This window comes from Sciurus carolinensis, chromosome 17, assembly GCF_902686445.1.
Source record: "Sciurus carolinensis chromosome 17, mSciCar1.2, whole genome shotgun sequence".
NCBI lineage: Eukaryota > Metazoa > Chordata > Mammalia > Rodentia > Sciuridae > Sciurus > Sciurus carolinensis.
The window spans coordinates 14,308,279-14,331,978 of record NC_062229.1 but is presented as its reverse complement, the minus strand read 5'-3'; the positions used below and the strand labels follow the sequence as shown (position 1 = coordinate 14,331,978).

The following is a 23,700-nucleotide window of genomic DNA, read 5'->3' as shown; positions in this document are numbered from 1 at the left end:
CCACCAGGTAAGCGATGCGGCCCGCGGCGAGGCCACCATCCCAGCACTGATTTGGGTCCTGAAGCACCAGAACAGTCTCTCCCGGGAACTTGACCAGAAAGAAGGAGCAGCGAGCGATACTAACTGCAACAACCACAAGCGCTCGGGTCGTCGCGCAGGCGCACTGCGCTCCCGGGGCTCGAAATTTGAGAACGCGTGCGCACAGAGGAGCAGCTGAAGGGTGGGGCCTACTCGCTGGGCGGTTTTGGCCGGGGGTGGGCGGGACCTGGGAGGGAAGGAGATTTCCGCTTCCTCCGAGAGCCGGAAGTCACCGTCTCCCGAGCGAACCGGGCCTTTGCAGCAAGTGAAGGCGAGTGCAGGTGAGTGCAGGTGGCGGTGCGCGCGGGCGGGCGTTGGTGCTGGGCCAGGCTGGTCGCTCTTCTGCTCTGGGACACTCACGCGGTCCTGGAACAGCCGCCAGGGTCTCTGGCTTGGGGGACGGCTGGTCGGGGAGACCGACTCCCCCGGACCCCAGCCCTCCAAGTTGGGCAGCTCTGGGCCTGGCTCCTTCGGTTGGGTCGGGAGCTGACGTTCAGGCCTTGGTGAGCTTGGAGGAGCAGCCTGCCCCTCCCCTCTTGTATCGCGGCAGTTCAGGGAGCGGAGATCAACCCTCTTCCAGCTCCCCCTTGACACGCTTGGACTTTCGTTGCCACAGGACACACCGAGACCTCTGGTTCTTTGTGCAAGGCAGAATCCGTTCCTGAGGTGCGGGTGCTGTGTGATCACCGGGTAAAGTGTGATTCTGGGGTCCCTCCGTAGGCTCTCATTCAGGAGATTTATTTATTCAACAAGTAGTTGTTAAATACTTAATGCGTACCAGGCACTTTGCGAGCTAGGGATTCAGCAGTGAACAAAACCTGTCCCTGCAGAACTGACATTCTCACGGGGGAGGTCTGGGGTTAGATTCAGAGAGCTGCCTTGTTTGAGCACCCTGAGATGATTTTTGTTGTGGCCAGGGCCAGGGCAGGGCCTTAGGAAAAACACACACACACACACACACACGCACACTGCCCTGGCAGATGACAACATGATCTACAGACCAGTCTACACCTTATTTAAACCTTCAATCTTCAATCAATCTTCTTGTGGAATCTAGCTGATCTCTTGCAGCTCACACCCTTCTCTCCATTGCTCACTGGGCTGCAGCCATACTCTGGAAAAAAATAGTCTGCCTCAGGGTGCTTACAGTTGCCATTCCCTCTGCCTGTACATTTTTGCATCATGACTGCCTCCTGTCATTAAGGCATCAGCTTAAATGACACCTAGAAAGGGTTCTTTACAGTTCGGTTATCTGAAGCAGCCTCTCCTCAGAAATTTTCATTTAGCCTTGTTTAATAACCTTCATAGCACTTTCTAATACACGAACTTCTCTTGCTTATGTGCTTATTTCATAAAAACCTGTCATCCTCCACTGTAACTTAAGGAACAGACACCCTGTCTCCCTTGTTGGTTGCAGCATTAGTGTCATTGAATGGAGTTCCTGGGATTTGCTCACTGTTCATTCATTCATTAAATATGTGTTGGAGGGAGAGGGCAACTCTATGGCCATGAGCAGTTCCAGATTGTGAGGATATAAAGAAAAGACAAAAATCCATGCCTTTGCGGAATCTATACTTAGAGGGTGGTAGGTAGAACTTGAGATCAGGGAGACTGAGATTATTGTAATTCAGACCATGGTGACCACCCTAGAGGTGATGAGAAGTGATCAGGTTCTGGATGTATGTTAGAGGGGCAGAGGGGCAGGGGCAGGGGCAGGATCTGTACTAGGTGTGTGAGGAGGAAAGAAAACAAAGATGATGGATTCAAGGGTTTTGGCCCAAACCCTGGGAAGTTGGAGGTGCTGTGTGCTGAGATGGAGAAAGCTTCAGGAGAACAGATTGAAGTGCCAGAAGGTCAGTTTTGGACATGTTACTTTGAAACATTCAATAGACATCAGATGGAGTGTGTCTGAGTCAGGGAGGCCGTGGAGTCTGTGGTGGAGTCTGGAGAGGTAGAAGGTGTGAAACCCAGGGACCTTCGTGGAGGTGAGTGTGGAGGGAGCGAATAGAGACCCAAAAGATGGAGCTCATGGGTTTTCTTATCATTGGGGAGGTTGAAGAAGCAGCAGAGGACTGGAGGACTAGAAGGAACCACCAGGGAGGAAGCAGGCACGGCGAGGCTGGGGTCCTGAGAACTACAGGGGAAAGATGGGAGGGATCGGTGTGTCCAGTGTCCTGAAAAGAGGAGACTGACTGTTGGTATTGGCTTTGGTGACCTTGGTCAGGTGGTGACAAGAAGTGTAGAGAATGGGAGGGGACACAGGCACTCAGTATGATAAAAGCCTGCAGAGAAATGGGTGGCACTAGAAAAGGGTGAAGAGGTAGTTTTCTAACTTTTTAAGAGATGAGAAAGGTAGTAAGTGTGTTGGTGATCCATAGACTCCTTTGAGGTAGCATCCTTATCTCTGTTTTGTAGACAAAACCAGGGCACAGAAAGCTTAAGTAACCTGCCTGGGGTCCTAGTAAGTTGGGGAACCAGGGTTAGAAGCCACCCAGAGCACCCTGAGTGGGAACTGTCTTTCTGCCTTGAAATTGGGAACCTCAGCCCTCTGATGTAGAAGCTTGGACACCATTGTACAAGTCCTCCCTTCTCCATGGGCCACTGCCAAGACCCCTTCCCAGCCTGCTTCTAGAGCATCAAGTGAGAGGACTGCCAGCTACCATGAGCCTCTGACTTCTGCCCTCCCTCACCTCCACAGGTTTGCCCACCTGCAGCAATGGGACGCAGGAAGTCAAAACGGAAACCACCCCCCAAGAAGAAGATGACAGGCACCCTGGAGACCCAATTCACCTGTCCCTTCTGCAACCATGAGAAATCCTGTGACGTGAAAATGTGAGTTGGGGGTGGGGTAAGGCATCCTGCCCCCACTGGGTACCCAGGTCTCTCTCCTCCTTCCCCATAGTCCTCCATTTTGCCCCAGTCCTCTGCTTGGGGGGTCGCCAAGGGCTCCTTGCTCATCATTCTCTCTACTTCACCCCATGCTATGTCAGGGACCGTGCCCGCAATACTGGAGTCATCTCTTGTACCGTGTGCCTAGAGGAATTCCAGACGCCCATCACATGTATCCTTGGAAAACTGGGCTTTTGGCCGGGTTGGTGGTGGGTCGTAGGAGCTGCCCTGCCCGGGGTGGGCTACTTAGGGGCAACTGACCAGGGGCGAGGGGGCTGGAGTCCATCCCTGCTCCTCTGTCCCCACTAGGTGACCTGGTGCAGGGCCACTGCCACTCAGAAGAATGGGTGCCATGACTTAGATGTGGTAACAAGGTGAAGGGCAGGGGTCTGACTGACACTAATGTGAGCAGAGGTGTCGGAGGGAGTCCAGTGCCACTAATTGTCCTTGACCTCAGCACTTTAGATTTGTCAGAACCAGTAGACGTGTACAGCGATTGGATCGACGCCTGTGAGGCAGCCAATCAGTAGCAACACGGAGGACCCACCCCCTTGGTAGCCCTGCCTGCCGTGGACCCACCTGCTGGGTACCAATCCAGAGACATTCCAGGGGTCCAGGGTGTGGGTCCAGGGCAGTGTGTGTGGAATGGGTGAGAGCGTGAGTGTGAGTTGGTGTGGCTCCAAGTGTGGCTGTAGCTGTGTGCCCATAGACTTGAAGTGGAGTTGAGGGTCTTCTGGGCCTGAGAGGCCCAAACTGGCCTCCTTTGGCTCCAGCTGCTCCCTTCTCCAGCCCCCACCCTCCCCTGGCTCCCTCAGAGTGGTTTCCTGACATCCTGGGCAAGGAAAGCCACCAGAGCCTGAAGTGGTACCTCCCTGGACGACTCATCACCTCACCAGCACCTCACCTGTATGAACAGGACTTCCCGCCCTCCTTCCCTTCCACCCAGTACCTGTACCTGGGTGTCAAAGCCACATTCCCGAGGTCCCTTGGCTGGACCTTGGTAGGAGGCCAGCTCCCCTGTGCTAACCAGGAAGCTCAGTTTCATGTTGAGTTGCTTTTTTAGAGGAGGCAAGGGATGGCGTGGGGATAGCTGTCAATCAACTAGCCCTTCAATAAAGCAGCCAACGCAGATCCTGGCTGTCTTTGATGTCTTGGCTTCTTTATCTGCCCCAGCACCAGAAGAGGAGGTGGGATTTGGAGTGAGGCACTTAAGAGGTCACCCACTGGAGGTGGGGTTCTGTCAGTCCTTCAAACTGTTCAATGTTGTATTTATTCATGAAGCATGCAGGGTGAAATGGGCAATGCTGGGTGTGTAGGATACCGATGGAGCAGACCCATCTGGCCAGGTGTTTTCAGGAATCACAGTGAAAACCCTGGGGCATGGGAGGTAGTACAGCGGGAGGTCATCAGGGAAGGCTTCCTAGAAGAGGTGATGTTCAAGGCCACCCTATACCTGACACTGCTCTCAGGGCTTGTTATTTCCATGTCCCAACAGTTGCCCTGTGAGATGGGTGCCAAGGCAACCCTAGGTTCACAGATGGGGAAACAGGCCAGAGAACTAGGAGGCCACTGATCTGAGATCCCATGGCCAGAAAGGCACAGCTGGGCCTTGAACTCAGTGAGGTTGGCTCCACAGCCCATGATTTTCCTTATAAGTCCAGGGAACAGCAGTTCATGGGATGTTTTGGGGACTGTGGGCAGGAGAGGGATACTGGAGAAACATACTGGTCCACTGAAAGGACCTGTTTCCAAGGGTGGTGGGGAGTTTCAGACGACTGCAGACAGGGTGTAGTTTGCTGATGAGGTCTTTAAGACCCTCTGAGGGTCTTAAAGGGACAGGAGCGCTGACCCTGGCAACCTGGGCAGATCCACAACTTAACCTGGCCTCATGGAGCCTGGGCAGTGGGTGACATGTGATTCAGAGCCCTTGGTGGTACAGAGGGAAGGGTGTAAGAAACTTTTGGGGCCATGCAGAGGATGGAATGGGCAAGGAGAGTGCCTGGCACTGTTCAGACAGCTCCCGGGCCACCCATGGCAGGGACAAGTGAAGAGCCACAGAAGGTCCAGCTGGCCTGGAAGTCCTAGCCACCCACTGTACAGTGACAAGCCCCTCTCTGGCACTCCCACCTTCTCTAGTGCCCCAAGTAAGGTCCTCTAGACCTGGAAGGAGCCAGAGGACCTAGGTAGCATGGTAGACAGGCCCCTGGGCTAGGCAGTACCTTCCAAGATTCAGCTGAAAGGGGTCCTGTTCCTTTGACACCCAGAGCCCTCCCTGTCACCCGCCCACCCTGGCCTGACAGACCAAGTGCTAATATGGTGCTGTTTTCCTAAGGAGGCAGGGCCCTGGGCCAGGCACGGATTCTCCTCAGCATAGCTTCCCTGCGCCCGCCCTGGGGGAGCAGATCTTGTGGTCACCAGGCCAAAAGTGCCTGGAATCTGGTTTACGAGGCCCCGGGGACTGTGTGCATCTACATGAGGGACTTCTGGTGTCTGTCTCTGCAGGTCCCCACATTCCAGCCTCAACCCCTGTCCTTATGGGGGAGTGAAGGAGGCAGGGAAGGGAGACTTCCCTGGCTCCCCCTCCCACTCTCCGCACTCACTCCTCCACACCCTGATGACTGGTGTCTTCCAGCCAGGAGGGGTGGACTCTCACCAGGAGAACATGGTCCCCTCTGAAGCATGAGGCAGTTGGAGCCCTGTCCACAGACTTAGGGTCCTGGACTAACAGGCCAGTTGGGACTCAGCCTTAAGAGGAGCTGGGAACAAGTGAGGCCGAGAGGCAGCTGTACCCTGCAGCGAGCCACTCTGCTCCATGTCACTTCACTTAAGCTTCGCCTGACAAGATTACAAGATTCACTGTTCCTATTTTCCTATAAGAAAACAGACTGTGGGAGGAGAAATGGCTTGCCCCAGATCACTGAGCCAGCAAGCAGCAGTGCCACGATTCACATTCCACCTGGCCAGTCTCAGCACTCAGTCTTTCTCCTATAACCCACCTGCCCAGGGAGGGCGCGCGTGGATATTATAGTGCGTCACCACTCCTGTGTTCTTTCTTCTTTGTGGTGCTGGAGGCGGAACCCAGGGCCTCACATGTGTTGGGCTGGGGTGTGTTCATCATTTCACTTGCCGGGGGAGCGTGGACTGCATTTGAGTGCACATCTGTGTGCAAGGTTAGGACTGTAGGTATGTGGATTTGGCATGTGAGTGAGACTCAGTGCCTTTCCTGTGTCTAGTGACCTGAGGCCCATGTGTGTATCTTGGGTCAGGCATGTGTGTGCAGGAGATGGGGCATATCTGAGCGAGGCTGTCCACATGTGTGTGAGGGCCACACGGCTCCAGGACAGAGCAGCTCTGAGCCTCAGGTGATTTTACAGCCATTTATTGTGCTCCAGTGAAATAGAAAAAAGTGCTCGCGTCACAAACGCTGCTGTCACATCCGCGTACGCCAGTCGCTGCAAACCAAACCGCGTGTGTCCGCTGCGTCTCTGGGCATGCAGTTTGCTCCCACTGTGGGAATGGGCTGGGGGCAGGCCGAGCCTGGGCTCTGGGGGCTTGGCTTGGGGGCTTCTGGTCCGGGGTACCCACTTGTGAGGGAGTGGGGGACAGCTGGAATAGCTTTGCTCAGTGCATCGTCTGGGTACTGTCGAGGACACCCAGCTGTAGGTTGGACCCTACAGTGCTACAGGGAGGATGACCCCCTTTTCCCTCACAGGTCCCCCAGTCTGCTCTCCCCAAACTGTAACCCTATCGGCAGGTGCCAGGGGGCCGGAGGACGCCATGCATGGGGACGGGGTCAGCTGGAGCCAGCTGGGTCCAGCCAAGAGCAGCAGCCAGCCTCCCGGGGGGGCTCCTAGGCAGAGTTGTAGTAGTTATGTGGGTGGTGGTTTTGGGTGGGCTCACCCAGCTCCGGGTACTCTGGTGTCAGGCAGTACTTGGGGTCGTAGACCTGGCGCGGCAGCCCGTACACCGTCATGCCCCTCTGTGAGGCCCCCTTGTTGCTGCCCATCTGCAGGCTGACATTGAGCATATCACAGTGCTCCATGCCCAGCCCTGGCTCGAAGATCTGTCGCTTGGTCCCGGGCGCAGTCATGCCGGCCTACAGAGGGCAGAGCGGTCAGGCCTTGGTGATGGCGAGGACCTGGCCAACATGACCAACAGCCCCCTACTCACCTGGCTGGCTCCCTTGTTGGTGCCCATTTGCAGGCTGATGGTGGCCTGGTCGAGGGGCTGGTCTGTGCCTAACTTGGGGTCGTAGAGGTGGCGCCGGGTGCCATAGGCTGTCATGCCCTGCTGGCTGGCAAACTTGTTGGTGCCCATCTAGGAAACCAGAAAGAGTCACACCAAGGATTACAAAGTCTCCCTAGGGGAGGCAACTGATGTCAGATCATGAGCTTCATCCCTTGGTTTACAAACTAGAAAATGAGGCTCAGAGTGGGCATATCATATGACCAACGTCTGGGGTTCACATTCTCCTCAGCTGGGCCATCCTGGCAAATGTAAGCTTCTCCAGGCCTCAGGGTGGGACGGAGAGTGCCTGCCCCCAGGGGCTCTTGGCAGAGGGAATGAATACGTGAAGAGGAAAGGGCTAAGCAGGGTCCTGGCCTAGAGTTAGTTAATGCCAGATGTCCTGCCCCCAAAACCTCCAGGCACCAGATGCCCTCCCTCAAGGAGGGAGAGTGGGTGGGAAAGGGCAGTACCTGTAGCCCGATGATGTTCCGTCCTTCTCTTAGCTTCTCCGGCTCAAATTTCCGCTCTTGCTTCTCCGCATACTTCACCCCCACGTTCACCTTGTTTCCTTTCGTCTTGGCCTGGGTCGGGGACCAACAAGGGAGCCTCTAGCAGCCTGCACTGTCCCCTCGGAGAGTTGGCAGCACCTGTACCCCTCAGGTCACCCGCCCTGGGCTCAGCGGCACAAGTGGCCCCACATGCAGCCCAGCCCAGCCCCAACCTGTGCCCACACTGCCCCTACACTCACCATGCTGGCCAGGGCCAGGAGGGTGGACTGCACCTGGGTGTGGTTCGTGTTCTCAAACAGGTCATTGGCCTCAAAGATGTCATGGGGCTTCACCCCATACTTGGTAATGGCCTTGATGAAATTGCCAATGTTCTCCAGCTGGAGGAGAGCAGGTGCCATCAGGGCGAGACGGTGGAGGGCTGAGGGACTTGTGGGCAAGGGACTGAGAGATGTTGCCTCTGGGCTTACCTGGTGCCAGTTCTGGGTTGATTCGTTTACTTTCTTCACAGAACCTGGTTGGAGCTTATTGATGAACCTACAAAGGGGAGGGGAGTCAGGTGAGCCCTGCTGCTCCCAGCAGGCCAGGTGGGTGCGATGAGCATGCTCAGAACCAATGGGAAACCGACCACAGGGAAAGCCGGACTCAGGTCGCCAGCCAGGAAGTCCCCACATCAGGATCTCCTGGTTTTCCAGTGGCTTCGTTGGTGGCCACATGTCTGGGTTTCTTTTTCTCTTGTGGACACCGCAGGGAGCCCACATGGACCTCTTCTCTGACCACACTCACCCCCTTGGTGATCTCATCTGTGTCCTCAACTTTCAGTGCCCTCCGTGTGCCATGATTCTGCAGTGGGCAGGGCCGGCAGCCCAGGTCCTCCCTCCGTCCCTCCCTCCATCCACTCAAATCGAGTACCCCCACCCAGGACTCCTGACATCTACATCTGCTCACAAATCCCTCCTCCCTCTGTCCTACCTTCCCGGTGCTCCGCCAGAGCCCTTAGACGTGACTTCCCCTTTGTCTTCCTCTCAGCCCCACATACAATCCCTCGGCAAGTCCTTGGATTCTGCCTTTTAAATACACTGGAGGCCCATCCTTGCCCACGGCCCCTCACCACCTCTACCCTGGTCTGAGTCCCCAGTGGCCTCCTTCCATGGGCTCCCAGCTCCCTCACCTAGCAGCCAGAACAAACTTCTGACCTCTTAGTTTTTCCTTGTTATGCTGGGGTGGAACCCAGGGTCTGTGCGTATTAGACGAGTGCTTTGCCACTGAGCTGCATCCCAGCCCTTTACTTGATTATTTACTTATTTTTGAGACAGGGTAAGTTATCTGAACACTCAGTTGCCAAGGCTGGCCTCAAACTTGCCATCCTGCCTCAGCCTCCAGAGGAGCTGAGATCACAGGCAAGGCAAGAATGACCTTTTATTTACTCATTTTTGCTGTGCTGGGGATCAAACCTAGGACATGCTAAAGCAAGTGCTAAGCTTGAACTCTACCACAGCACTACATCCCCAGCCCAAAAATGACCTTTTAAAAGCAATTTAAGGGGCTGGGGAGATAGCTCAGTTGACCCTGGATTCAATCCCCAGCACTGAGAAAAAAAAAAATAATAATAATAATAATAAAAGCAATTTAAGGGCTTGGGGGGTGTGGCTCAGAGGTAGCATGCTTGCCTAGTATTCAAAAGACCCTGGGTTTGATCCCCAGCACCACACACACACACACACACAAATAAAGTACCCTCCAGTTCAAAATCCCCTACTGGATTCTCGTTGCCTTCAGAATAAAGTCCGAATTCCCCTACATGACTAAAAGGCCCTGTATCATCTGGCCTCCAGTTACCCATGACTTTATCTCCCTCCACTTCCCCAGCTTGAGTAGGCACCAGCCTGGTACCTCAGGACCTTTGCTCTGCTCTGCTCTGCTCTTCTCCCAGATCTCCCAGTTCCCTCTCTCGCTTCATGTGTTACTCTGTTCAGTTACCTCCTCAGAAGGGCCTTCCAGACCACTCTAGAAAATGACTTCCACTCCGCCTCTGGCCCTCCCACTCTCCTTCCCCACTTGATTTTTCTCCTTGGCACTTATCCACAAGTACGTGATTTTTTTGATCAATTCTTTGGTCTCACCCACTAGGATGAAAGCTTTATCAGACTCCATCTGAGTGGATCGGGTTCACTATCCCTATGCCTAGACCAGAGCCCTGTACACAGCAGGTCTATAAATGCTTACTGCATGAGTGATTGGTTAGCTCTGCATTTTCTTCTTTTTGGGCAGTGCTAGGAATGGAACCAGGGCCTCTTTCATGCTAAGGAGGCACTCTACACTGAGCTGCACCCGCCCCTGGCTCTGTACTCTCCGAGACGCAGGGAGAACTTATGAGATGGGACACCAGCATGTTCCCCATTCCTCGTTCCCATGGATGGAGGTGGAACAAGATAAGCACCCTTACTTCTCCTTCTCAGCACCTAGGACTCCAGAGTCTGCACCTCGGGAAAGCTCTGCACCTCGGGAAAGCTCAAGGGCAAGCTCTGACTCTCGTGGTCACCTGTCCCAGGTCAGACTCAGAGATGCAGAAAAGACCCTGACTGGGCTCAGGCCCCATCCAATGTTAGGGTTTTGGCGGAATGGGAGCTTGGGAGCTGTGGGTTTTCATTTCCCTTGGCAATGAGGTTCTGAGGGCAGTAAAAAATTACCATGCCACATGCCCATCACCAAGCCCACGATGAACAGTCATTGTTGCTCTTGCCTTTTAATAGTGACTTCTCTTTCCTGGGATACTGAGGACCATAAATCAACCTGCTCTATATAGCATGCCGGTTAAGATTCTGGAATCATTTCCCTTGTAACACCATAGGACTTGGGACAATGTGTCTTCCATGAGCCTCAATTTTATTTGCCTGTTAGATGGGCACAATGATTCTTTGCCCCTTCAGAGAACTATTTGGAGATAACAGCTAAAAAGTGCTCAGCCAAGCTCCAGGCTTGTGGTCATTTGAGGGGGATGGAGGGGCTTCAGGGACATGGGTGCTGGGGCTGCAGAGCAGCTGAAGGCCAAATCTGGACCACAAGAGTGCCACTCACTCGCAAAGGATGATACCATCTTTGAGGCCATCCATGAAGTTGTTGCCGATGCGACGTCCTGTCACCCCCTCGATCCACTCTCTCAGCTCCTGCTCCCGCTGGTGGTCATACTTCTGGGCCAGCTGGGGATTGGGGATACAGAGAGGGTGGTGAGGACACAGGCAACGGAGGACGCCTTTGGCTTCCCGGATCCAATCGGAGCCTCCCTAGGCCTGATCTCTTTCCTCGCCCCATCCCAACTAAGGCAACTCTGTCCCAGTGTCCATGGGGGAGGGGGGCTGGAAGGGGGCTGAGGTGGCACCTGCCCAGGGGGCCATTCCGGGCATTCTGAGGTTTGGCACCAGAGACTGTAGACAAGGAGGCGGGTGGAGAGCTGGATCCTCAAGCTGGGAGGTGGCGCCTGGCCTCTTGGTTCCCCCTGCAGGCCAAACTTGGGGCTTAGTTCCCCTGGCCCTGCCCCCTCCAACCCCATTTGGGCAGAGGGGGTACCACAAGCAGGGGAGGAGGAAAACTAAAGAGGGGCCTCTGGGTACTAACTTGCAGGGGAGACTTCTCTGCCTAACATCCCAGTGTCTCCCCAGGTCTTCTTCCCCAGACTCGATGCCAGGCTAGAAGTGGGGGCTTGCCTCTGTCTCACTTCTGAGCCTTGGGTCTCTATTTCTTTCTCCAATGCCCCTCTCCTCAGTCTCTCCCAGGCACCACCCCGGCTCCATCTGTCCTCCTTTGGCCCAGTCTCCAGGTCCCCATCTCTGGGTTGTTAGTTCCCCGTCCAGCCAGCAGTGAGTTCCCTGGCTTTTGCAACTCTGCCCCTGTAGGACACTTTCTCCGGCTCTGGGGGGAGTGGGGGGCTCCTCCGTCTCCCCTCCGAGCCTCGCTCTTATCTCACTCGGGGCTGGCCCTCCCCGTCTGTCTCGGGTCTCAGGCTCTCAGGACTTCTGTCTACTTTCCCACTCCTTCCCGCTCCACGTCCCCCCCTTCCCGCATCTCTAGAGTCCAGCCACAGGCTCCAGCCCCCTGGGGGATGGGGCTGCCCCTTCCCCTGGGTGGAGTGGGGGGAGGTGGGAGGGGGCGGCCCCTCACCTGGCCCCGGCCCTGCCCCCCCTCCCCACCAGCCCGGCTTTATAAAGCAAACCCGCCCTTATATAGCGCGGCCCAGGCTCCCTGAGGCCGCCTTATATGGCGCGGCGGCTCCGTGCGACTCTGGGGCCGGCACTGGGGGGAAGGGGGCGGTACTGGGATCGGACTCACGCCAGAGCACCCGCCCCCCACCCGCCCCTTCCTTCAGCCCGAGGGTCCTTGATCCAGGTTCTAATCTCGGCTTCCCTCTTCCTTGCTGTGGGACCCTGGGAAAGGCCATCCTGAGCCTCAGTGGTCCCCTCTGTCAAATGGGGCTGGGACTGCTGCCCTAGCTGCGCCCTAGGAGCGTTCCAGTGGGACAGGGCTTCAAGTGCCCTATCTTGGAGAAGCTGATCCCGTTCTGGCGTGCTTATGATGGGGAGGTGAGTTCAGGGTCCCAATTCTGTGCCTGCCTTAGCTTGGATCTCAATTAACCCATCCACAGCATGAAGATGGTGTCCTGGTGTCTGCCTAGCACTGCAATTAGGAAACCCCTGGAGGGGGGCGCTGATGCCCCCTCCTTACCCCCCCCCCCCCACCAACCATCTCCCTCTGCCTTCCTGATCTCCCACGCTTTCTTCACCTTCCAGGAAACCCAGCTGTCAAGGGTTCTCAATTTCTTTGTTAGGCTGGGGGCTGTGAGAAAAACCAACAAGTCTTCCCTCTGTGTCCCTGCCAGGAACACCAGAAGTTGACAAAGGACTTGGATCAGGTGGAGATCTTTGCAATTCACTGATCACCTTTGTTATGGGTGCCTGGGTTTCCCCATCTCACCCGCATCCCCAAAGTAGCTGAAGGCTCTGGGATGTTCACAAGAGGCAGAAAGCCAGACCTACCCTGTACCTCTCCCTCTTCCCCCTCAGGTTCCTGATCATATGTGATAGGCATTAGGGGGGTCAGGGAACCTAAGAGAGGGGCTTCTGGCCTGGTAGAGTGTGTGGGCCAGAACAGGCAGTCCCTCCAGTCTTACCTTGTTCTTGACCTCGGCTGACAGCCCATAGGCGGGGCCTCGGTTGAAGTGAGCAGAGGACATGCTGACCAGAGGGCTCTGGTGGGGACAGTGGTGACGCTGAGGACCAGGGTAGCAGTAGCTGAGGCTCCGTCTGCACCCTCTTCCCTCCTCACACGTTTTTGAAGCTCCGGAGGTGGCCCGGGTCTCTTCCAAGGCCTTCCCATTGGACGCAGGGGCCTGCCAAGGGGCGGGGCACACCCCCCCACCGTGGCCACCCCCCTCCCTCGTGATGTCAGGGCCTTGGTATTGGGAGCTGATTGTGTCATTGTTTCCACCTAGAGGGGCAGCCTGCGTTATTCTGAGAAGGGGGCTTGATCAGAGACCAACTTTCTCCCCCCGCCCCCCAGTTCCTGTCACTGTCCACTGGGTCTCTGAGGCTTTTTATTTCTGAGATCATTACCCTTTGTCGCTCTCCAGTCCTGAGCCAGAACTGTCATCCCTGGTAGTTTAGCAAGCACCACCCTGGGCTTACCTCCAGATACCAATAGTCTATATATAGCCTTAGGCAAGTCCCTTCTCCTCTATTGCCACATCTGTAAAATGGGCTAATGACAGCTCCTGCCTTGTGTAGTGTTGTGAAGATGAGAAGAGATATTGCCTCCACCATGCCCAGTGCAGTGCCTGGCCCAGGAGAAGAACCCAGGCAATAACAATATTTCTGCTGAGGATCTGGTACCCCAGTACTGTCCCCTTCAGCCCCTCATAAGGCTCTGGGAGAGCAGAGATCTTGGATCTACCCTCCCCATCCACCTATGGTCACCTGAATCATGAGGTGATTTTTAGTGAGTGCTGGACCTTTGTCCCTGTCCCAGTCTGGCTGGAGTAGCTGGATATTTGCAAACAACTCTTCCTGGCCAGCTCTCACCCCTGGACCACAGGGGTCATGCAACATACGTCAAGGACATGACAGTGACACTTGGACAACTTGTCAGCAACCTGCCACACATTGAGGATATATCATGCTTTTTTAAAATTTTCTTTCTGGTAGTGCTAGGCATTGAAGCCAGGTGTACTTTACCAATGAGCTACATCCACAACCTTTTACATGTTTTTATTTTGAGACAGGGTCTTGGGTTTTGCTAAGTTGCTGAGGCTGGCCTCAAACTTGTGATCTGCCTGCCTCAGCCTCTAGAGTTGCCAGGATTATAGACGTACACCACTGCACCCAGCTCAGAATTTAAAATTGTGGTCTGGAAATTGAGCCCAAGGCCCCATATCTACTAGGCAAGTGCTCTACCAATGAGCTCCATCCCCAGATCCTGTAGAGCAGAAAAAAGAAATATTTGAACTCAGGCCCCTGCCCCTAATGCTATGGGCTAAGGCAGGGTTTCTCAAATTTGCCAGGCATCCAGTCGGGCTGGATCATTCTTTGTGGTGAGAGGCTATCCTGGGCATTGTAGGACTTTAAGCAGAATCCCTGACCTTTACTGACCAGATGCCAGTGGCACCCCCTTATCTTGTCAAAAATATATAAAGACACTGCCAAATGTCCCCTGGGGCTGGGGGTGGAGCAGATCGTCCCCATTTAAGAACCACTGGGTTAAGGCAACATGCTGAGAGACAGCTGATGGCATGTCACCATACGCTGAAGATACAATAAAATACATCAAACAAGCTAGCAGTGATCACCTACTATGCACTAAGTGCTTTGGATCAGTTAACTCATTCCTCACAGCAGCCTATAAGGTGGGTTCTATGTGAGGCACAGAGAAGCGAAGCAGGCAGTGCGGATCACACGGCTCGAAGATGGCACAGCTGGGAATCGAATGTGCAAATGACTGGATGTTGCCCCAGCTGAGTGGACCGCAGGTCATTACTGCGCATGTGAGGACCGGTGCCTCGGCCCAGCTCGCAGTCGCGCCCCCTGGCGGCCTGGGAGGGGCGGGGCCGGTGGGGGGTCCGGGCGGCGGTGACGTCACGCGCTGACTCACTGGGCCGCGCTCCCCGGTCCGCGGCTGCTTGGCCATTTATAGAATCCGCGCGGCCTCTGAAGTCACGGTCCAGGCACGACGGGGGCGGGTGGGGGAGCTCTTGGCTCGCCCCCCGACGGGGCAGCCCGGGGTCCCCCGAAAGGGCAGCCCTCTCTGAGTCTGCCCCGCCCCTCGATTCTCGGTCTGTGACGCTGTGCTTCTCGCCTTGTCTCACTTATCTCCGTCTCTGTGTCGCAGTTTGTCGGGCCATGTGTGTCGCCAAGTTTTTTCAGTCTCTGCCTTCGCCTCTCTGTCTCTTCCTCCTTCCCTCCCTCCCTCTGATGGGCGCTGTGAATCTGCCAGGCTCACCGTCTCTGCCCTCGTGTCTCATGGCTCTCTCCATTCTCTCTCCATCTCTCTATCTCCGTTTCAGTTCCAAGGCTCTGACGCATTCTGTCTCTCTCCCTTGATGTCTGTCTCTCTCTGTCTCTGCCTGGAAGAGAGTGGTAGAGGCAGAGAGAAGAGGCTGATCCCTTTCCGAGGCCCCAACCCCGAAGAAAACCCCATCGCCGAGTGCCCACGTGCGGCCCCCCTGCCCAGCTCCCATCTGGCATTTGCCAGGCTTCAACCCTTCTGTGCCTCAGTTGCTCATGTAAATGAGAAGTGTGGGATCTTGGAAGGAACAGTGTTTCCTGAAGAGTCCAGGTCAGTCCTGAAAGAAAAACTGGTGCCTCCCTTCCACGAACTCCCTAAACCTTAAACGGGGCTCATCTCTGTCCCTGTGTATCCTGGGGAGGCAGTTGAAGTCCTGTGCTACACCTTCTTATGGTGGCAGCCTCTCTTTACTAGCTCCCTCCCGGTCTAGCTTTTCCCTCCAGAAAACAGGTAGAGGCCATTGTTCCTAATGGCTTCCATCTTGGGAGTGCTCACTTGGTGCCAGACACTGTACCAGGTATAATCTCATTCAGTCCTCACCACAACCCATTCAGGATGGAACCTCTCAGACCTATTCCATAGGTAAGGAAACTCAAAGTTCAGAGAAACCAAGCCACTCTCCCATGGTCACATTGCTTATACCATTTTTCCAGATCCTTCCAGATATATTTCTAGAGTCCCCAAGTATGTTCCCACCTCAGGGCCTGTGCCCTGGCAGTTTCTACTACCTGGAACACATCTCTGCAAGATGCCTGCGTGGCCCCTTCCTTCCTTCCTTCAGTCCTTGCTCAGATATTACCTCTTTAAAGAGGTCCTCCCTGGCCACCTGCTCTAAAGCAATAGCATCCCCCAAGTCCCAGACTGCCCACGAGAAGGGTGGGCAGGAGGGAGCTGTTCATTAAGTGTTTGCATCTGGAAGGGGGTGTTTTTTTACCTTCACAAAACTTTAATTTGTGGCTAGGAGTGTAGCTCAGTGGTAGAGCACTTGCTCTACCCTAGGATCAATCCCCAGCACTAAAAAAAAATTAATTAAAAAAAATTTATAAAAATAGCCATCCCACTCTCTCTTCTGTTCCTGTCTTCTTTTTCTTGCCTTCTCCTGACATCTACACATATATTTGCTCATTATCTATCTCATCCCATGAGAATGGAAATCCCTTTGGGGCAAGGATTTGCTTATTTTGTTTACCCTTCTATTCCCCAGTGCCAGTACATACACACAGCAGGCACTCAAAAACTGTTCACTGGGGGCAGGGGGTATAGCTCAATAGTAGAGCATGTGCTTAGCATGCACAGGACCCTGGGTTCAATCCCCAGTACCACAAAAGCAAACAAACAACAACAAAAAAAGGAAAACAGAAGCCAGGCCTCGTGGCATACCTGTAATCCCAGCAACTTGGAAGGCTGAGGCAGGAGGAAAATGAAATTCCAGGCCAACCTCAGCAACTTGGCAAGACCCCATCTCAAAATTTAAAAAATAAAAATGAAGAAGGGCTAGGATGTAGCCTGGAGGTAGAGTACCCCTGGGTTCAATTCTCAACACCACAAACAAACAAAGTAATGAAAGGGACTGGGATTGTAGTTCCATGATAAAACAACCCCTAGGTTCAATCCCCAGGACTGCAGGGGGAAGAAAAGGAGGAAAAATCTTGTTCATTGAATAAATGTGACTAAAGTGAGTGAGCAGGGTCTGAGCTCACACCTGTCTGACGTATGGACGCTTAACCATACAGAAGGAAAGGGTGTGATTTCCCAGCATCTTCTGGTCTGAGAACAGGAGAAGTGTGAGGATGGGTCCCCTTTACATTCCCACTTTTCCTCTCCCCAGAAGAGCAATGAGGGGAGTGGGCAAGGAGTGTGCGTCACAGGCTGTGACAGGGGCTATACAGATCATTCTACTACTTGTCCAGCCTAGACACTCCCTTGTCCAGCCTTGAGCTTTACAAGGAAATTTTTTGTAGAAAAAACATCTGATTGAGGGCAGAGACTGTGGCTCAGGGTAGAGCGCTTGCCTAGCGCGTGTGAGCACCACATATAAATAAAATAAATAAAAATAAAGGTATCATGTCCATCTACAACTAAAAACATATTTTAAAAAGCCCATCTGGTTGAACAAGAGAACTTTAAAAAATTCCTACTGGTGACTGTCAGACTGTCAAAATAAGAATGTATAGCATCAGGCAATGCAGGGATGTGGGCAATTTATGAGTTTTCAAACTGCCAAATGTACTTAACTTCTGAACCAGCATATCCTCTTTTAAAGCCTATTATGGGGGGTATGAAAAATGTTGGAATGAGACAGACATCATTACCCTATGTACATGTATGATTACACAAATGGTATGAATCTACATTGTGTACAACCATGGAAACGAAATGATGTACCCCATTTGTGTACAATGAATCAAAATACAATATAGTCTGTAAAAAATAATTTTTTTTTTTTTTTTTTTTTTTTTTTTTTTTTTTTTTTTTGGTGCTGGGGAACGAACCCAGGGCCTTGTGCTTACAAGGCAAGCACTCTACCGACTGAGCTATCTCCCCAGCCCCAAAATAAAATAATTTTAAAAGAATATTATAAAGAAGTACAAATGTAGATGTGAAGAATGAGAATATGTGCAAGAATATTTATTGCAGTGGCCTTGTCACCCGGTGGGTCCATCAACAGGGAGCAAAGGAGATAGACAAAGATGGATCCAGAATATACACTCCTTTGTTTCAACTAAATAAAGGCACAGGGGCTCTGTGTTTAAATGCAAAGCTCCCAGGCAGGTGTGGTGGCACATGTCTGTAATCTAAGCTACTCTGAAGGATTGCAAGTTAGAGGCTAGCTTGGCTGACTTAGTGAGACCCTGTCTCAAAATAAAAATAGCAGGGATAGCTCAGTGTGTTCGATCCCTAGGACTGGGGTGGGGGGAGGAACTCTAGATCATGGCTTACAAGTTTGAAGCCTGCCCTGGTATTTCCTGGTTGTGTGAACTTGGACAAATGTCTTAACTTTTCTGCACATCAATTTCCTCCACTGGAAAATGGGTATGTTAATAGTGCCTGCTTTCTAGATTTTCCTTATTTATTTTAAATAATAACTTTTATTTATTTAATCATTTATTTATTTATATGACACTGAGGATTGAACCCAGTGCCTCACACGTGCTAGGCAAGCACTCTACCACTGAGCCACAACCAGCCCCTCTTTCTTTTTAAACAAGAGTTTCTGAGAGAATTTTAGACTTACAGAAAAGCTGAAAAAATAGGATAGAGTCTTCTCATTTACACTTCATTTCGCTGTTTCTAATGTTAACATCTTACATAATCATCATAAATATAAGAAATAAAACTAAGAAATTAACTGCTACAATTCTATTACTAAGCTACATACATGATTCCGAGTTCTTCAGTTTTTCCTTTACCACTTATGGCTCAGGATTCAAGCCAAGATCCCTCCAGTATGTGACAGTTCTTCAGTCTTTCCTGACCTTGACACTTGTGAAAAGTACTGGTCAGTTATTTTGCCAACCTTCTGTTTGATCAGATTGAAGTTTTTGCGTGGCTGGGAAAGATACCAGAAAGATGACGGTGTGCTCTTAGTGCATCATGTCACAATGACTCACTGCTGGTGATATTAACTATAGTCAATTGGTTAAGGTGATGTCTGCTTTTCTAGGATTGTGTGTGTGTGTGTATGTGTGTCCTGGGGATTGAACCAAGGGATGTTTTATCATTGAGCTACACGCCCAGTCCTTTTTATTTTTTGAGGCAGGGCTCGCTAAGTTGCCCAGACTGGCCCAAATGTGAGATCTTCCTGCCACAGGCTCCGGCGTAGCTGGGATTACAGGCGTGCGCTGTCGTACTCGGCGCTTTTCTAGGATGCTTTTGAGGACTGCATGCTAGAGTGTGCTAGGGTCTCACATGTAGTATTGTGTTCTATGCTAATAAATATATAAAATAAGCAAATGTCTATGTTTAAATCGACTCTCTCTGGGCGCATAAATAAGAAAACAATAGCCAAGACTGCCTCATGAGGCGGGACATTGGGAACTCTGAAGTCCGCAGCCAGGCCAGCGACCCCATCACCGCCCACCTTCCAGCTAAGTAGAATGAACTGCGCCTACGCGCAGCAGGACCCTCAGAGTAGACGGCGGTAGCGATCCCAGCCGCTGTCCGAGAGGGCTGTCCTCTTGTCCGGGCGGGGTGCGTGAGCCTTCTAGACCCGTAGCTGATTGGCTACAGTTTCTCTCAGATCGGCCAATCACAGGAGCCCTGATGAAGCGGATGTGCTGCGTCTGCGCAAAGTTGTGAGGCGGCTTTTTGGTATCCTACGTTTCCCAGCAGCTCCCTGACCCAGACGACTGAAAAACTGCAGAAATGGGTTTGTTTTATTTACTTTTTATTTTATTTTATATTATTTTTGGGACTGAGGATTGAACCCAGGGACCCTTTACCACTGAGGTACACCCCCACCCCTTTATATTTTTCATTTTGAGACAGGATCTCACCAAGTTGCTGAGGCTGGCCTTGAACTTGAGATCCTACTCTCTCAGCCTCCCCAGTCGCTGGGATTACAGGTGCACCGCATCCGCCTCAGAAATGGGTTTATCAGGACCAATAATCCTTCTTGCCCAGGACCTTGCTGCTGCCAAGACCCTGTGTTGTGTGCTAATCCATCTGGGTTATTAACAGCCTAGAGCTGGCTGTCTGAACGACCAGGAGACCCTCAATCTCACCTCAAGTCCTATCACATTCTCCCCTAGTTACGCCACTCCAGCGAAAACATTGCAGTTGGTCCCTGGGCCCAAAGTGGTTCCCAAATATCTTCAAATGACTCACTCACCACGTCTAGTTCTTTACTCAAAAGCTAACTCAGTGAGGCCTTCCTTAAACCACCTGGTTCCCATCAGTACCCTGCACATACTTGGACCTTCTCCTTTTCTCTGCCTCATTTTTCTCTAAATTACTTATCATTTTAAAAGCTGATGGCGGGGGTGGGGAGGCACTGGGGATGGAACCTAGGGCCTCCCAAATGCTAGGCAAGAACTTTACCACTGAGCTACACACCCAGGCCTTAAAGTTGATTTTAAAGACTATCAGGCATATGGAAAATTGTATGAAGTATCATTTATCACTTTTTGCCTTTTTAAGATCAAAGTATCAAAGTAAAACACACAAATCCTAATAGAGACCTTGATGAATTTTTACATAACACACCTGTATAATCACTGGTAAGCTCAAGTCATAAAATATTTCTATATAATATGGTCTTTTGTTTATTTCCCCCAATAGAATGCCATCTCCCTAAGGTCATGAATCTCTTTTTGCTTACCACTGTTCCTCAACACTTAGACAAAAGGAGGCATTCAATACATGCGTGTTGAGGGAATCTGAGCCTTCTCATGGCAGGGTTGGCCCAGCCTCAGCCTCCTGTGCACCCTATGCACACTTTTGTTCTGGGTCCAGGTGTGAGTATGGTTGTGAGGAGCTCTCTTTAACATCTCTTCAGTCCCTTTCCATCCTCTTCTCTAGGGACTGAGGGCTCCCTCACCCACTGCTGTCATGGGGACCCAAGGTGAGCTAATAAGCCATGAACCCTGGACAGCCTATGCAGTACATCCACAGGATGTTAAGGATGTCCAGGTTCAATGCAATCAAATTTGATGTCCCTCAAATTTTAGAACGGCAAGCAGGATGCAGTGGTACACGCCTGCAATCCCAGCTACTTGGGAAGCTGAGGCAGGAAGATCAAAGGTTGCCTGGGCAACTTAGCAAAAACCTGTTTTAAAATGAAATATAAAAAAGTTCTGGGGATGTAGCTCAATGGTAGAGAAACACAGGGTTAAATCCCCAGTGTGTGTGTGTATTTAGAAAGGCATCAAAGTGATACCAGCTATGCAGACTTCAGCCATGACCACAGCACACAGTAGAGCCACTAGAGAATTTCAGGAGCTGTACTCAGTTTCAGTTTCAGATCTTCTGTATTCAGGAACCACCTGTGGACAGACTAGGAGTTAGGCACTGGAGAGTGGGAGGGGAGGGCTAGAGAGGAACAGGAAGGCCTCCATAAGACCCCACACCCAAGTACCCAGAATTGGCAAAGGGGTGCAAGGAGACAGAAATTGGCACAGAAGCTGAAGAGGTAATGCAGTCACCTCTGGGTCTGTGGAAAGATGGGGAAGACAGTGGCTAGGTGATTTGTCAGTGGTGCAGAAGAGAGCCTCAGAGGGCTTATATAAAGTCTCCAACAGACAGAAGCAGAAGCAGAGAGAATCCCCACAGTAAGGGACAGTTGTGGGACTGGGGTTGTGGCTCAGTGGTAGAGTGCTTGCCTAGCATGTGGAAGCCCTGGGTTCAATCCTCAGTACCACATAAGAATAAATAAATAAAATAAAGGTATCGTGTCCATCTACAACTGAAAAACTTAAAAAAAAAAGGGACAGTTACTAGGGTTTACAGAGAAGATGAAAATTAGGAACATCCTTCCTCTTATGTATTTATTTTAATATCTTTCAGGGCCAAGGACTGAACCAGGACTACATTACACATGCTAGAAAAGCGCTCTGCCACCAAGCTAAATCCCCAACCCCTCATTTATTCATTTTTATAATAATTACCTCGCCTAGCATGCATGAGGCTCTGAATTTGATCCCAGCACCACATAAATTTAAAAGTTGCCTGTTCTTCTTATAGTTTATGGTCAATAGTAAGTACTGTGAAAAAAAAACAGTATGATAATAAAAATCACTCCTATTCACTGAGCACCAACTATGTAGCAGGACTATACTAATCCTGTATGACCTTGTCTCCTCTTCACAATAGATTTTTTTTTTTTTTTTTGCAGTGCTGGGGATTGAACCCAGGACCTTGTGCTTGAGAGGCAAGCACTCTACCAACTGAGCTATCTCCCCAGCCCCCACAATAGCTTCTTAAGATGCTTTTGTTATCCCCATTGTACAGAGGCAAAGATTGAGGCTCAGCAAGAGAAAGTCATATGTTTGAGGATATACAGCTAGTAAGGGACAGGACTGGTATTCCAACCAAGTTCTGGGTTCCAAAACTACAACAGCATCACCAAACACACAATAGATGTCCAATGCACGTGGGTGGGTGGGGGGAGGTAGCGTCTCCGGGGATCATTATATAAAGTAGTCACAAGCAAAGAGAGAAACTTCACAGAAATATGGAAACATGTGGTCCCTCTACAAAGAATCAGCACTAGGTCTGGAGGGAGGCAGGGGACAGAGGTGGGCAGGAGGTTGAGTGAATATGACCCCCAGGCCCACCCACCCAGCAGGAGTCCACTAACTGTAGGGTAGGTAACCAAAAGCCTGAGCTATAGTTCAAGAGGTGAGAGAAGAGGACTCACCAACCCCCACTCTGGATAGCTTCAACCAGGGCAGATGGGGGACTAACAGAGAGGCCAAGGTCCTCTATCTGCCTCTGCCTTGGCTGGGTGTAATCACCCATTTTCTTTTACTATAATGAAACACCTGAGGCAGAATGACTTTACTTTTAAAAGTTTTATTTAGCTCACAGTTCTGAAGGTTCAAGGGCCCCACATTTTGGTGATGCTTCTTGCTGGCAGAGTACCAAATCACCTCAAGGCATTATGTGGCAAGAGACTGAGTTCACATGTGTCTTTTGCTCTTTCTCCCTCTTCTTTGTTTTTATTATGTATTTATTTATTATTTTTGAGATGAGGTCTTGCTGTGTTGCCCAGACTTCAAACTTGGGATCCTCTTGCCTCAGCCTCCCAATTAACTGGGATCACAGGTGTCCACCAATCCTGCCCAGCTCTTCACATTCTCTTGTAAAGTCACCAATATTTACTCATGGGGGCTCTGTTCTGATCCTTATTACCTCCTAAAAGTCCCACCTTTAACTACCACAGTTGGATTGTTTTCACACTCTTGATGCTTCAAAATGGGGATTAATTTCAACACATGAACCCTTGTGGGGCACAGTCTAACCATATCCAAATCACAGTACTGGGGCAGGAGACAGTTGACCAACCCATGAGGCTCCTGAATGGGGCCAATCTTATGGTGGGAAATTTCCCCAAAGAGTTCCATCTTCAGCTAGACATCCTCAACAGTGCCCACCCCATGTTGCTGGCCTCCACCCCACGGGAGAGCAAGTGTGGAGTGTGTTTGCCTGGACCCAGCTCACTTTTACAGAGTAAGGCTAATGATGGTTGTCTCCATGGAGAGCAGGTGGTACCACATGAGAGTGCTGATGGCCAGGGGGAGGGTGTAGGAGCAAGTTAGGCCCCTCCTCATGGCATGACCCTGCCCTCCAGTCACGCACCCTTGCACTACCTGGACTCTGGCTCCTAGAGTTTGCCTGGTTCCAGGGTACTTGTAGGAGCTTATTTGGAGCAAGGTGAAATCAGGCGCTAGAATCACAGGAGGAGGCACCACAGGGAGGAAAAGGGGTGTGGCCATCATCCTGTCGACAT

The 23,700-nt window shown here is 51.8% G+C and overlaps 2 protein-coding genes across 5 annotated transcripts; one reads left to right on the top strand and one right to left on the bottom strand.

The window, feature by feature from the left end:
* Positions 1 to 271: 271 nt before the first annotated feature.
* Elof1 (elongation factor 1) lies at positions 272 to 4,098 on the top strand. 4 transcript variants are annotated; one of them, XM_047531634.1, is made up of 6 exons: positions 321 to 359; positions 695 to 768; positions 2,777 to 2,910; positions 3,069 to 3,139; positions 3,433 to 3,521; positions 3,783 to 4,098. In XM_047531634.1, exons 3-5 carry the CDS (start codon positions 2,795 to 2,797, stop codon positions 3,495 to 3,497), a joined length of 252 nt encoding a protein of 83 aa, XP_047387590.1. In that variant the 5' UTR covers positions 321 to 359; positions 695 to 768; positions 2,777 to 2,794; the 3' UTR covers positions 3,498 to 3,521; positions 3,783 to 4,098. The 4 variants fall into 4 exon arrangements, 3 of the variants coding, with proteins under 3 accessions (XP_047387589.1, XP_047387590.1, XP_047387588.1); XR_007105858.1 differs by having other exon boundaries at positions 325 to 359; positions 3,433 to 3,553; XM_047531632.1 differs by having other exon boundaries at positions 330 to 359; positions 3,433 to 4,098.
* Positions 4,099 to 6,336: 2,238 nt separating this feature from the next.
* Positions 6,337 to 13,022, bottom strand: Cnn1 (calponin 1). The gene is made up of 7 exons (XM_047531507.1): positions 12,865 to 13,022; positions 10,779 to 10,900; positions 8,171 to 8,237; positions 7,943 to 8,080; positions 7,665 to 7,775; positions 7,138 to 7,284; positions 6,337 to 7,063 (listed from the first exon to the last, which is right to left on the bottom strand). Exons 1-7 carry the CDS (start codon positions 12,925 to 12,927, stop codon positions 6,818 to 6,820), a joined length of 894 nt encoding a protein of 297 aa, XP_047387463.1. The 5' UTR covers positions 12,928 to 13,022; the 3' UTR covers positions 6,337 to 6,817.
* Between the last annotated feature and the right edge of the window lie 10,678 nt (positions 13,023 to 23,700).